The 12,065-nt window shown below is 42.8% G+C and overlaps 2 protein-coding genes across 5 annotated transcripts in view; one reads left to right on the forward strand and one right to left on the reverse strand.

Moving 5' to 3' along the window:
• MEIOB (meiosis specific with OB-fold) overlaps positions 1-2,755 on the forward strand; it is a 29,565-nt gene extending 26,810 nt beyond the window's left edge. For 3 of the 4 annotated variants that reach the window (XM_060285629.1, XM_070043774.1, XM_070043773.1), the window contains one exon: positions 2,020-2,755. In XM_060285629.1, the coding sequence (XP_060141612.1) occupies positions 2,020-2,139 (120 nt within the window). In that variant the 3' untranslated portion in view covers positions 2,140-2,755. The remainder of the gene's footprint in view (positions 1-2,019) is intronic. The other variant, XM_030851777.2, reaches the window with a different exon arrangement.
• Positions 1,531-11,964, reverse strand: FAHD1 (fumarylacetoacetate hydrolase domain containing 1). The gene is made up of 2 exons (XM_060285657.1): positions 10,603-11,964; positions 1,531-3,335 (listed from the first exon to the last, which is right to left on the reverse strand). The coding sequence occupies exon 1, from the start codon at positions 11,664-11,666 to the stop codon at positions 11,001-11,003; it is 666 nt and encodes a 221-aa protein (XP_060141640.1). The 5' UTR covers positions 11,667-11,964; the 3' UTR covers positions 1,531-3,335; positions 10,603-11,000.
• Between the last annotated feature and the right edge of the window lie 101 nt (positions 11,965-12,065).

Below are 12,065 nucleotides of genomic sequence, written 5' to 3' on the forward strand. Positions count from 1 at the left end.
TAGAAACAGTGGAAGTAATCAGCTTTTTTCATATAGTATAAAGAAGTTATAAATGATACAAAATAAAAAGACCAACAAAGAAAATATTAACTGCGTTAATGTTAACTCCAAGGCTAGGAACTGGGCTTTAGAGTCAAAGCTGGGTCCCCCCCGCCCCCATGTGCGATGCTCCTCACTTCAGTGAGCAGTATTCAATAGCAAGTTAAATGCTGCGGTGAGACAGACTTGGGTTTGACTCCCAGTCCCACCATTCCTCAGCCTATGTGACCCTGGGGAAGTTAATTAACTTCTCTAAGCCTCTAAAATTCTGTGCTCCTACAACTCTGATCAGAGCAGACTCCCGCAGCAATAGCAACACTTCAGTGTTGGAAGGCCACAGAACCTTAGTGTTAAAAGTGTAAAATGGGCAGTGGGACAAACTCCCCTTGTTTTGCAAATGAGGAAAATAGGACCAAGAAATGTTGCTTCTTGCCCCAGGTCACAGGTGAGATAGGGCTACACAGTCTACATTATTTCAGATATTTCCTCTTTTACACTCTTAAAAATTTTTGAGCTCTTAAGTGAGTTATATCTGTCAACATTGTACTAGAACTTAACATTGAGAAAAATTTTAAATGTATTCATGAGCACACATTCTTTTAGCAGTTAGAACAATGATATCTCATGTCATGTAGTCTCGAAAACTACAGTGCACTCTGGTGAAAGAACGAGAGTAAGAAAGGCAAAGAGCATTTTCATATTATTATGAAGATAGCTTTGATCTCATGGATACCCTGAAAGAGTCTTTGAGAACACTGGGTCTGCTCCATCTCAGCCTCGTAAGCAGGTTTTCCTGTTTTCCTGTGGCTTCCTTTCCTTGCAGCCTCAAGCATATCTGAATAGATTACAGACATGGAGTCACCAATGGCCTCAACAATATTTCTAGGACCTCAGTTTGAGGCCTCTTCATTACTAGGCCAAAGGGGGAAAATTACAGTAATACACTGCATCTCTTCCACCATTTGCATGAATCCACCTAAATACTGTATATTGTCTATACCCAAATCAGCATATACTCAGATCCTTGTCCAACTTTGTGGTTTCCCTCCAAACAGGAGGTGCCAGTTGCTCTGAGTTTGATCAATTTAAATTCATGGTAACTTATTTATAGTTTCCCAAACTTGATTCAAATATAGCAACAAATTGCTCTCAAGTAAATGGATATTGTACCTTTCCAAAGAATATGTTAAAAAGATATTTGTCAGATTTAACAAAGATTTCAAGCAGGTAGTGGTTATATCACAAAATGTAATAAAGATTGTGAGCCTCGGGCTTCCCTGGTGGCGCAGTGGTTGAGAGTCCGCCTGCCGATGCAGGGGACGTGGGTTCGTGCCCCGGTCTGGGAGGATCCCACATGCCGCGGAGCGGCTGGGCCCGTGAGCCATGGCCGCTGAGCCTGCGCGTCTGGAGCCTGTGCTCCGCAACGGGAGAGGTCACAGCAGTGAGAGGCCCGCGTAACGCAAAAAAAAAAAAAAAAAAAAGATTGTGAGCCTCAAATACAATTTCAATTGTTATAAATCAGTTAAAACAGAACATGTAATTTAAAAAATAAGAACTTACATTGCTCTGCTAATAAGATAAAAACAAAGGATTTCCATATAGGACATTTTGTATATTTATCATATTTCAATTAAAAATAATGGCTACTTAAAGTGGTTCATTTGGAGGGATTTCAAAGTGAGTTATTCATTTCAATGTTTTAAAACACATAGTGATATTAGTATCACAGATCCTTGTAAGATCTGACATTAATGTTGAAGAATAATTTTCAAAAAGGTTAAATTGACTCATACAAAATAAAATGAATACATGTCAAAGATTTAATTCAATTCATTAATTAATGAAGGAAATTAAAGTGCCTAGCTGATGTGTCCTTCCACTCTATACTAAATAAAATGTTGGTGAGAGTGCTTTGTAAATTGTAAAAAGTGAGACATCATTATTAATCAACTGCATCATGATATTGTTGTGCTCTAACAGGTCACGTTACTGCTGCGGGTTCACGTCTGTCACAATTGGTTGTTTGAACACACTTTAAGCCCATTTTTCTATATGTTGGATTTGAAATGCCAACTTTCCTACCTGAGAAAAAGGTCATGAAAAATTGATGTGGATTTTTACAAAATTACTGTCAGAAGCCAGATCTATAATTTTTCTCCCAACTCTGCCTGAGACTGGAACTCTTTCCATTGTCTTACAGCTTTCACTGAAGTATTTGTTCATATCTGTAAAGAAAACTCATTGCTGTTCTCTATTTGTGGTCATTGGTTTTCAGCGTTGTATACCAGGTGATTTTAGAAACTAACTCTCTTTTTCTCCCTGCAGTTTTTTTTATCTCATAGAGCAAGGGGTGGACTGAGAGCGAGTGTGCTCTCCTGTAAGCTCGCAGATCCTATCGAGGCAAGTAGGAACTTGTCTGGACAAGGAAATATTTAAAAACCAGACGTCATTTTAAACTCTGGAAAAGAATACAAGTTTTAACCGCCTTTAAAGTGGAAAATGAGTTTGAAAATTACAGATAAAATTGTATTTTGTTCAAATGTGGTGAGAATGTTTCTGTAAATTGTTATTCTGTTTCCCCCTGGAGTCAGTTAAGAGTAAATCCTAAAATCCCCCTCTTATTCATTTCTTAGAAGGCCTTTTCTACTGGCTTTGCCCTCTCTCTCTTCCCAAGTTGGAAAATGTTTGCATGAATTAATAAACAAGTTTAATCTTTCCCACAGATATGAATGATTTTTCTTAAGCCCCTTTCCTCTTTGTCTTGTTTGCCTGGAGAAAGATCAGAACCTATAAAAACAACGTGGCCATGGCTCAGACTACTTTGCTGGAGCTGATGGGCGCGGACGACCGGTTCTCCCAGTGCCGGGTGGGGACGGCAGAAGTCCATGGGTGATGCTGTACAACTGTTTTGATCACTGTAGAGCTTTTCTAGTCGGTTACTTTCTCTGATGACACATCAGAGCTACCCAATGCTTGTGAAGGCTTGCTGACTCAGGCTTGACATTTGTGAGTCTGAATCAACTCGGGGAAGACCAGCTTCAGAAGTTTCACAAGCGGTGACGAGTCTTAGGAACTTGGAAGGGTGGGTGACCTGCTCTGCTTTGACAGGGCGACGGCCCCTCCACTTCAGCTGCCTTTGCAGCAGCCCCAGAGTGCTCTGCTCAGCTCCACACCATCTCCGGTCACTGGTCACTTGCTTCAGGGCAAAGACCCACCACTGCGGTCAGTGTTGATCCACAGTGTGGGAGGTTTGTCCAGCGTAATTTGGGTCTGGCACTTCAAAGGCTACACTTCACCTACCACAGGAGTGAAAAAAGAAAAAGTAAGTGAACGAAATTCTTTTATAAAGCTGGTGTTGGGAGATAAACTTATCTTGTCAGTAATGTTTTCTCTGGCTTTAACCATATGCAGCCATGGGGGAGGGATATTAGTTGACACTTAGTGTGTCTAAATTGTGGTAATAAATGAAGTCATGAAGATCTTGATCATAGTTGTGCAAATATCAAGTGTACCTGATGAAGGGCTTCCTTCCTTTCTCCCTCGGGGAGGGGATAGGTGTGTTAATCAGGGTGAATTGTGCAGGTGGACAGGGAAGGAAGGAAGGAGAGTGGTGCAGGGACAAGGATGCCTGGCCCAGATAGTGTGTCCGGCGCTGCTGTGCCAGGCCTCCTGGGGCTCTGACCTCCAGCAGCAGGTCTCCAAGTGCCAACACCTGGCACTTTGGGTGCCAGAACCAGCTGTCTGGGCTCCTATAGTCCATGGCCCTCAGCTGCTCTGGATGTTTCACCACTAGCCTCAACTGCATAATACAGGTACAAAATACCAGCATTCTCAAAGTAGGTGCATATGCAGTACTTAGTGTTGCCTAACCAAGGCCTGTGAAGGCCTAGTGGGCAGCAGAGGGCTCTGCATGACTTCCTCACTGCTACCATGGTGACCTCTCAGTCCGCTGGCATTTAACTAAGGAGACCCCATGCCTGTCACTAGAGGGACATCACAGTTGCTTATTTCATCTGATGAAATTGGAATCTACAGGGCTAGCTGTCATGCCACACTGAATCAGAGGTGCTTCACAGAGCTTACTTAACTTACACATTCACAGAATGAAGATTACAAACGGGTCAGTATCTAAAATTTGGCTGTAGATTAGCCAGAATGCAGGTACTTGAAGTATCAATGAAAGAAAGAAGCATTCTGCCCCATCAACACAAAATCTACAACTCCCTGTCCAGGATCTCTATTTCTCTGCTGCTCTCCAGAAGCTGCTTTTCCTGGTCCTAGTGACTTCTGATCTACATGTTTTATATTGCTTTATATAAATAGTTTGGTGACTATATAATTTTTCCTAATCTTCTATTAGTGGTTCATTTAAATACAGTTTTCCTTTCCTAATTCTGCTTTGGTGAGGGTTTTTGTTGTTGTGGTTCAATACTCTGTACGTGGCAGAAACACAATATATATTTATCCACCTATTACTCATCTTGAGGAACCCTGGAGTTGTTTTTGCTTTTTAAATATTTTTTTATCATAAAGTTTTATGTGTTTATTGTAGAAAAATTAGAGAAAATGATTAAAAAAAAAGGAAAAGGAAAGAAAAGAAAACCCATAATCTCCCATCCCAATTTTTTTTTCCAATTTTTTTAAACTGGTAGGAAATATATTCTTTTCTTATAAATGTGTTTTTGTTTTGTTTTTTTATTGTGGTAAAATATACATCACATAAAATTTACCATTTTGACCATTTTTAAGTGTACAATTGAGTGGCATTAAGTACTTTCACAATTTTTGTAAACATCACCACTATCCATTTCCAGAAATTTTTAATCATCACAAATTGAAATTCTGTACTCATTAAGACAATAACTCCCCATTTCCCCCTCCCCCAGTTTCTGATAACCTCTAATCTACTTGGTCTCTATGAGTTTGCCTATTCTTGGTACCTGATATACATGGAATCATACAATATTTGTCCTTTTGTGTCTAGCTTATTTTTCTGAGCATAATGTTTTCAAGGTTCATCCATTTTATAACGTGTCAGAATTTCATTCCTTTTTATGGCTGAGTAGTATGTATGAATTGGATAAATGTACCACCTTTTGTTTATCTATTAATATCTTGGTGGACAATTGGGCTGTTCCACCTTTTGGCTATTGTGATTAGCCAATCATAGCTACTTGAACATCTGTGTACAAGCATCCACATTTTTGTAAATGTCTTTCCTGAGTTTTTATCATCTCTCCATCTATGTTAGAGCATATAATTTATAAAATAAAACCAAAAAATTAAAAACATATGATTTACAAATACAGGTTATACTATAACCTGCTTTTATACTTAATAATTTATAATAAACTTTTCATGCCATTAAATATTCTACATAATTTCAATAGCTACATATTATTTTATTATATGAGTATATGATAGTGAATGTAACCAATCTAATAACATTTGACATTTAAAATGTTTCACATTTTTTGCTATTACAAATGATGGCTATAGCTAAATCTTTGGCCACATTTTTTTTTTTTTTTTTTTTCCGGTACGCGGGCCTCTCACTGTTGTGGCCTCTCCCGTTGCAGAGCACAGCCTCCGGACGCACAGGCTCAGCGGCCGTGGCTCATGGGCCCAGCCGCTCTGCGGCAAGTGGGATCTTCCCGGACCAGGGCACGAACCCGTGTCCCCTGCATTGGCAGGCGGACTCTCAACCACTGCGCCACCAGGAAAGCCCCACATTCTTATTTCTTTGGGATAAGTTTCTAGATATTAAATTGCTGCAACAATGTTACATTATTGAATACTTTTTAATGTGATGGATTTTGTAATAAGCACTTTATTTATATTATCTGATTTATGCAATTACTGTTATTTTGCCTACTTTACAAATGGGACATGAAGGCCAAGTTAGAGGAGGTAGATGTGGAGGTGGCTGAGTGGGCAGGCTCTGTGGCTGCAGGCTCAACCCCGTCTGCTACTCCCAGGATGGACTCCAGCTCTAAGCTTCTCCACATTTGTGGTTTCCCCTTTGGTAAATGGGGATAATAATATACCAACTCCTGTGGGCAACTGTTAAGACTAAATAAGTTAGTATATGTAAAGTGCTTAGACTCATGCACTTAGTATATGATCAATAAGTACCAGTTATTGTAAATGTCGAGGTATAGCAATATCATCGGCACTCATATTTGACAATATATTTGTTGTATTATGCCTATTCTGCTTTTATAATTTGAATTTTTTTCTAGTATCTTATTAGATTTACAATTACTTTACTCTTTCCCTTTAGAATATATGAAGGTTTTAGCATATGAATTGTATTGAAAGGAAATATAAAACTTCCTTGAAATCAGATCCTACACCAACATTTACACCAAAGATGTGCCCAATAGTCTTGTTAAAAAGATAACTGTGGGGACTTCCCTGGTGGTGCAGTAGTTAAGAATCCACCTGCCAATACAGGGGACACGGGTTCGATCCCTGATCTGGGAAGATCCCACATGCCGCGGAGCAACTAAACCCATGCACCATAACTACTGAGCCTGAGCTCTAGAGCCTTAGAGCCACAACTACTGAAGCCCGCGTGCCTAGAGCCTGTACTCTGCAACAAGAGAAGCCACCGCAATGAGAAGCCTGTACACCTCAAGAAAGAGTAGTCCCCGCTCATCGCAACTAGAGAAAGCCCATGCGCTGCAACGAAGACCCAACACAACCAAAAATAAATAAAATAAACTTATTAAAAAAAAGATAACTGGGCTTCCCTGGTGGCGCAGTGGTTGAGAGTCCGCCTGCCAATGCAGGGGACACGGGTTCGTGTCCCAGTCCGGGAAGATCCCACATGCCGCGTAGCGGCTGGGCCCGTGAGCCATGGCCGCTGAGCCTGCGCGTCCGGAGCCTGTGCTCCGCAACGGGAGAGGCCACAACAGTGAGAGGCCCGCATACCGCAAAAAAAAAAAAAAAAAAAGATAACTGTATAAACACATGAAAAGATATCAGCTTCACTATTAATCAGAGAAACGCAAATTAAAAAGACCATAGCCACAATACCCAGTGTTGGCTAAGGTGTGAGCAAAAAGGTATTCTTTAACACTCTTGTCAAGTACAAATTAGTATATCCTTTCCCCTGGGCAATTTGGGGAAAAGTATCAAAATGTAACCGGCAAACTATTTAATAAATTTCACCTCTAAGACTTTCCCTAAGGAAAAAAACAAGTGCCAAATAATGTGTATGGAGGATGTTCCTTGCATCATTGTTTCTAGTTGCAAAGCATTTGAAACCTATGCAACCTCTAGGGCAGGGGTTCCCAACCCCTGGTCCGGGCCACACAGCAGGAGGTGAGTGGCCTGCTAGGGAGCGAAGCTTCATCTGTATTTACAGCTGCTTCCCATGGCTTGCATTACCACCTGAGCTCCACCTCCTGTCAGCAATATGGTGAGTTGTATAATTATTTCATTATATATTACAATGTAATAGTAATAAAGTGTACAATAAATGTAATGCATTTGAATCATCTGGAAACCGTTCTTCCCCTTCCCCCCCATCTGTGGAAAACTTGTCTTCCATGAAACCGGTCCCTGGTGCTAGAAACGTTGGGCACTGCTGTTCTAGGGGAGTGTTGGGCTCCACCCAGATCTCTGGTAGGCACCTAGCCCTCAGCTTCTATAAAGGTTGGAGAATTACCTGGGGAAGTTACAGTAGAGGTGGGGGAGCAGATTCTGGCAATGACATCCTCTTGGGATGGTCAGTGGACTGAAACTCATCTCCAGTTCTGAGACCCTGTTCTTTCTTAGTTTGTTCCCTGCCCTTTCTACTTCCTCTTCACTTCATTTTCCTGAGAGCACTCCTAAAAATCACCTTAACAAATATCCCCACTTAAGGCTCTGCTTCTGGGGTACATGATCTAAGACACAGTCATTAAAAGTGGTTATGAAAATATGCACCGACCTGGAAAGATAGTCACAGTATATGCCTAACGAACAATTAAAAAAAAAAAGTCCAGAAGAACAGATGTCAAGCCATATACTCTATATGAACTAATAATATCATGGATTTTTAAAAAGTTGTGATAAGGGTATTGTGACTATATAGGAGAATGTCCTTATTTTTAGGAGATGCATGCTGAAAGGGTAGAGTGTTTCTGCAACTCACTTCCAGTTTTCAGTTTTCCAAAACGTGTTCGTTTGTGTGTGTGTATACACACAGGGTGTGGGGTGGGAAGAGAGAGAATGAACATAGCAAATGTCAACAATTGTTGAATTTAGTGCAGGGTATATGGAGTTTGTTGCATTAGTCTTTCAATTTTATAGTAGGTTTAAATTTATTCAAAAATAAAAGTTGGTGAAAATGTACTTTCTGGGTATTAGGATTATTGCGATTTTAGCAACATCAGGAATTATGAGAATTGGTATCTCTCTTTTTGATTCCTGCAGTCAAGGAGTTTGTGTGCTATACCTGCAATGCTGATAGCAGCCGTCTGTGACAAAGCTTGTGCCACCACTGGGTGAACATTGACCTCAGGGGCACCGTACATTATCTGGATGCTGGCTTGTCCACCCAAGGGGGCCATATGTGAACACTGCTCCTGCTGTGTACCTTTAGGTTGCTTTCACATCTGTCAGCTTGGTAGACTTGGTTCAGCTGGACCTCATATCTGATAGTTTTACTAATAAACTCTCAATATAAGCATACCCTTGATTCAGCTCTTCCACTATGGGAACCTAGCCAAAGGAAATAACTACTAGCAAATAATTAGAAAATATTTCAATGACCAAAAATGGAGGACTGACTTCATCATATGCAATCACTGAAATGTGCTGACATGAAAAGATACTCACGATATATAGTGAAAAAAGGTTAGAAAAGTGTATGATATGAACAAATTCTATTTAAAAGATCACAATTACATCTGCAGATTTGGAAGAATGTACACCAAATGCTTAATTTGGACTGTCTCTGTGCATATGAAATTTGGGGTGTTTTGGTTTTTAGCTTATACATATTTTCTGAGTCTTCTATAATAAACATCTATTGCTTAAGCATTTGAAAAAAGAAGTGTTATTAAAAGATAAAAGAAGGGAGTTCCTGGGGCTTCCCTGGTGGTGCAGTGGTTGAGAGTCCGCCTGCCGATGCAGGGGACAAGGGTGCGTGGCCCAGTCCGGGAAGATCCAACATGCCGTGGAGCTGCTGGGCCCGTGAGCCATGGCCGCTGAGCCTGTGCGTCTGGAGCCTGTGCTCCGCAGCGGGAGAGGCCACAACAGTGAGAGGCCCGCGTACCGCAAAAAAAAAGAAAAAAAAAAAAGGGAGTTCCCCAGTGGCCTAGTGGTTAGGATTCTGGGCTTTCACTGCTGTGGCCCGGATGTGGCCAAAAAAACAAAACAAAAAAGATAAAAGATAGTATGACATTTTATAAACAAATCCAACTATGACACTTCCTCATAATAAATTATAAATTGCATAAAGTTTAGGTTGCATAAGACCTAAACATTTGAACTTTCTAATATATCTACTTAAAAGACGCAGCCTGCGTTGTGGTCAAGACTTCAGGTTTTGTACATTTAGAATGGATAAACAAGGCCCTACTGTATAGCACAGGGAGCTATATCCAATCTCCTGGGATAAACCATAGTGGAAAAGAATATTTAAAAAAAATTTTCTATATGTGTAAAACTGAGTCACTTTGCTGTGCAGCAGAGATTGGCACAACATTGTAAATCAACTATACTTCAATAAAAAAAAATACGGAAAAAAAAGACTTCAGGATTTGGTCTTGGGATGGCTGGGTTACATCTTGTCTCTGCCACTTAGCTGAGTGACCATACAGCCAGGCTGGCTAGCTTCTAAATCTGTCTCCGTCTGTGTAACAGGGATGGTAGTAATAATACCACCCTCCAGCTTTGTTGAGGATTAAATAATACGCAGAAAACTCTTGGCACAGTGCCTAGTAGTACTAAGTGCTCAATAAATGTTAGGAGCCAGCAGGTGCCTTCTGTTTAGGCTAATAGCAGGAGCTCCTGCCTGCCTAAGCCTAAAGGACTCCGCCAGGCACTCTGATAGCTGTGTTGTGCATCTCACTTAGCTTTTTGTCAGAGAAGGGAGCAGGTGAGAGCAAAAGCAGCACTCCCAGGCAGTTTGACTTCCCTGAAGCTTCCTTATCGCTGGGTGCGGGTACAGGTGCTGATTAACTCTGTTAATAAAGCACAGTATTCTGGAGGCCAAAGACCAAGGTCTGAAGCCCCTTAATGAGATGTGTCCCTCCTAACCACTACTGGGGGGAAAAATGTACACTTTTAGGTCACACAAAAGACAGCATATTTATTTGGGAAACAATAGTTTCAAAATTATCTCCCGAACTCAGAATCTATGGGCCAGAATACACACCCTAAGTAAACAAGTGAGGTTTTCATTAATTGCTCACTTATTAAATAAAACTTTTAATTAACTATGTGGAGTAGTGTTTTTCCACATTTGCATGATAAGAATCACTTGGAGTGCCAGAGATTGATTCCATTAATTAATATATTAGGCCTGGGATGGCCCAGCAATTTGGAAATTTTTACTTTTACAAATACCTCCAGATGATTTTCATCATCAAGGAACTTTGGGAAACACTGATGAAACGTGCTTTTCCATTTCCTTTGCAGATTTTAAGTCTTGAACACGTGGTCGCAGAATGACCCACTGAAGTCTTATCCGGTCCAGTTTTAGGAAAGGAAAGTAAGTTTTCTGAACATTTGGCTTGTTGTTTCCTAGGAGGCACTGCTTCTCATTTCCATTTCTGGCCCAGCTCTTCTAGATCAGGTTTTTCTCCGACGGTCCATCTTCCTTGAGTTGAGGCATAGCAATCCAATCATTTTTAAAAAATTGGTTTCTCATTAAAGGATTATCACATTAAATAACCTTTTCTTGCTTTTATCTTGTTCCCCTTCCCCCTGAAACGTGTTAAGAAGTTAGGGTGCTTTGGATACACTCAATATTCCGGCTTTTCCACCTTAAATCTCATACTGACGACCCCGTGTATGCCAGCCTGGATCTCATCGTTTTCTTTAACGGGACCCACTCCCTTTGGCGTCCCGGTCAAGATAACATCTCCTTCTTCCAAGGTCATGATCTTTGAAACGTAGCTGATGATGTAGGGGATGGAAAAAATCATGGAGGATGTCTCACCCTCCTGCCTGAGTTCGCCGTTGACCTTGAGCCAGAGCTTCAGGTTGTGAGGGTCAGGGATCTTCTCTTTGGGCACGAACGCGCTGACCGGGCAGGAGGCCGTGAAGCTCTTGGCCAGAGTCCAGGGCAGCCCCTTTTTCTTACACTCGTCCTGCACGTCCCTGGCGGTCATGTCCAGGCACAGGGCATAGCCGGCCACGTAGCCCATGGCTGCGGCCTCCGGGACGGCGCAGCAGCGCTTGCCCATCACCACGGCCAGCTCGAGCTCGTGGTGCAGGTTGCGGGTGTAGGCGGGCACGAGGACCGGCGAGCCCTCGGGGGCGTAGGCGGTGGACGGCTTCAGGAAGAGCACCGGCTCGCTCAGTGCGGCGCTCTGCATCTCCCTGACGTGGTCTGCGTAGTTCCTGCCCACGCACACGATGTTCTTCCCCCACTCCCAGAAGTGGGACAGCGGTCTGGTGGCAGCCATGCTCCTGCCTGTTGCCCCCCTGAGTCACGTGGACTCTGCCCGGCAGGCCACCGGACGCCGAAGGCTACCCGGAGAGGACCAACTACCTCGGAACGCCGTCCCGCGGACTCCGCCGGGTGCCCAGGAGTCGCGGCGCTCGTCCTCTTGGGAGCGGCTGTCCAGTGGCTGCCTCGGGGCTGACCCGGCCTCGGGACGCGGCCCGCTCCCCGCTCCCCGGAGAGAGGCTGAAGTTCTTGCGCAGGTGCCTCTCAGGGGGCCCTCAGATCCGCGGCAGCGGGACGCTAAGGAGGCACCGGTGTGGCCGCGAGCGCTGATTGGCCGAAGGGCGGGGCGAACTGAGGGCACGGGTTTGGGCGCGAGCGCTGATTGGTCGGGGGTGGGGCGGCGGGCGCTGGTTGG

Source organism: Globicephala melas, chromosome 15, assembly GCF_963455315.2.
Source record: "Globicephala melas chromosome 15, mGloMel1.2, whole genome shotgun sequence".
In the NCBI taxonomy this organism is placed as follows: domain Eukaryota; kingdom Metazoa; phylum Chordata; class Mammalia; order Artiodactyla; family Delphinidae; genus Globicephala; species Globicephala melas.

What these genes read in the sequence shown, in the direction of transcription:
- FAHD1 (XM_060285657.1), bottom strand. Translation starts at nt 11,666, where the DNA reads ATGGCTGCCACCAGACCGCTGTCCCACTTCTGGGAGTGGGGGAAGAAC.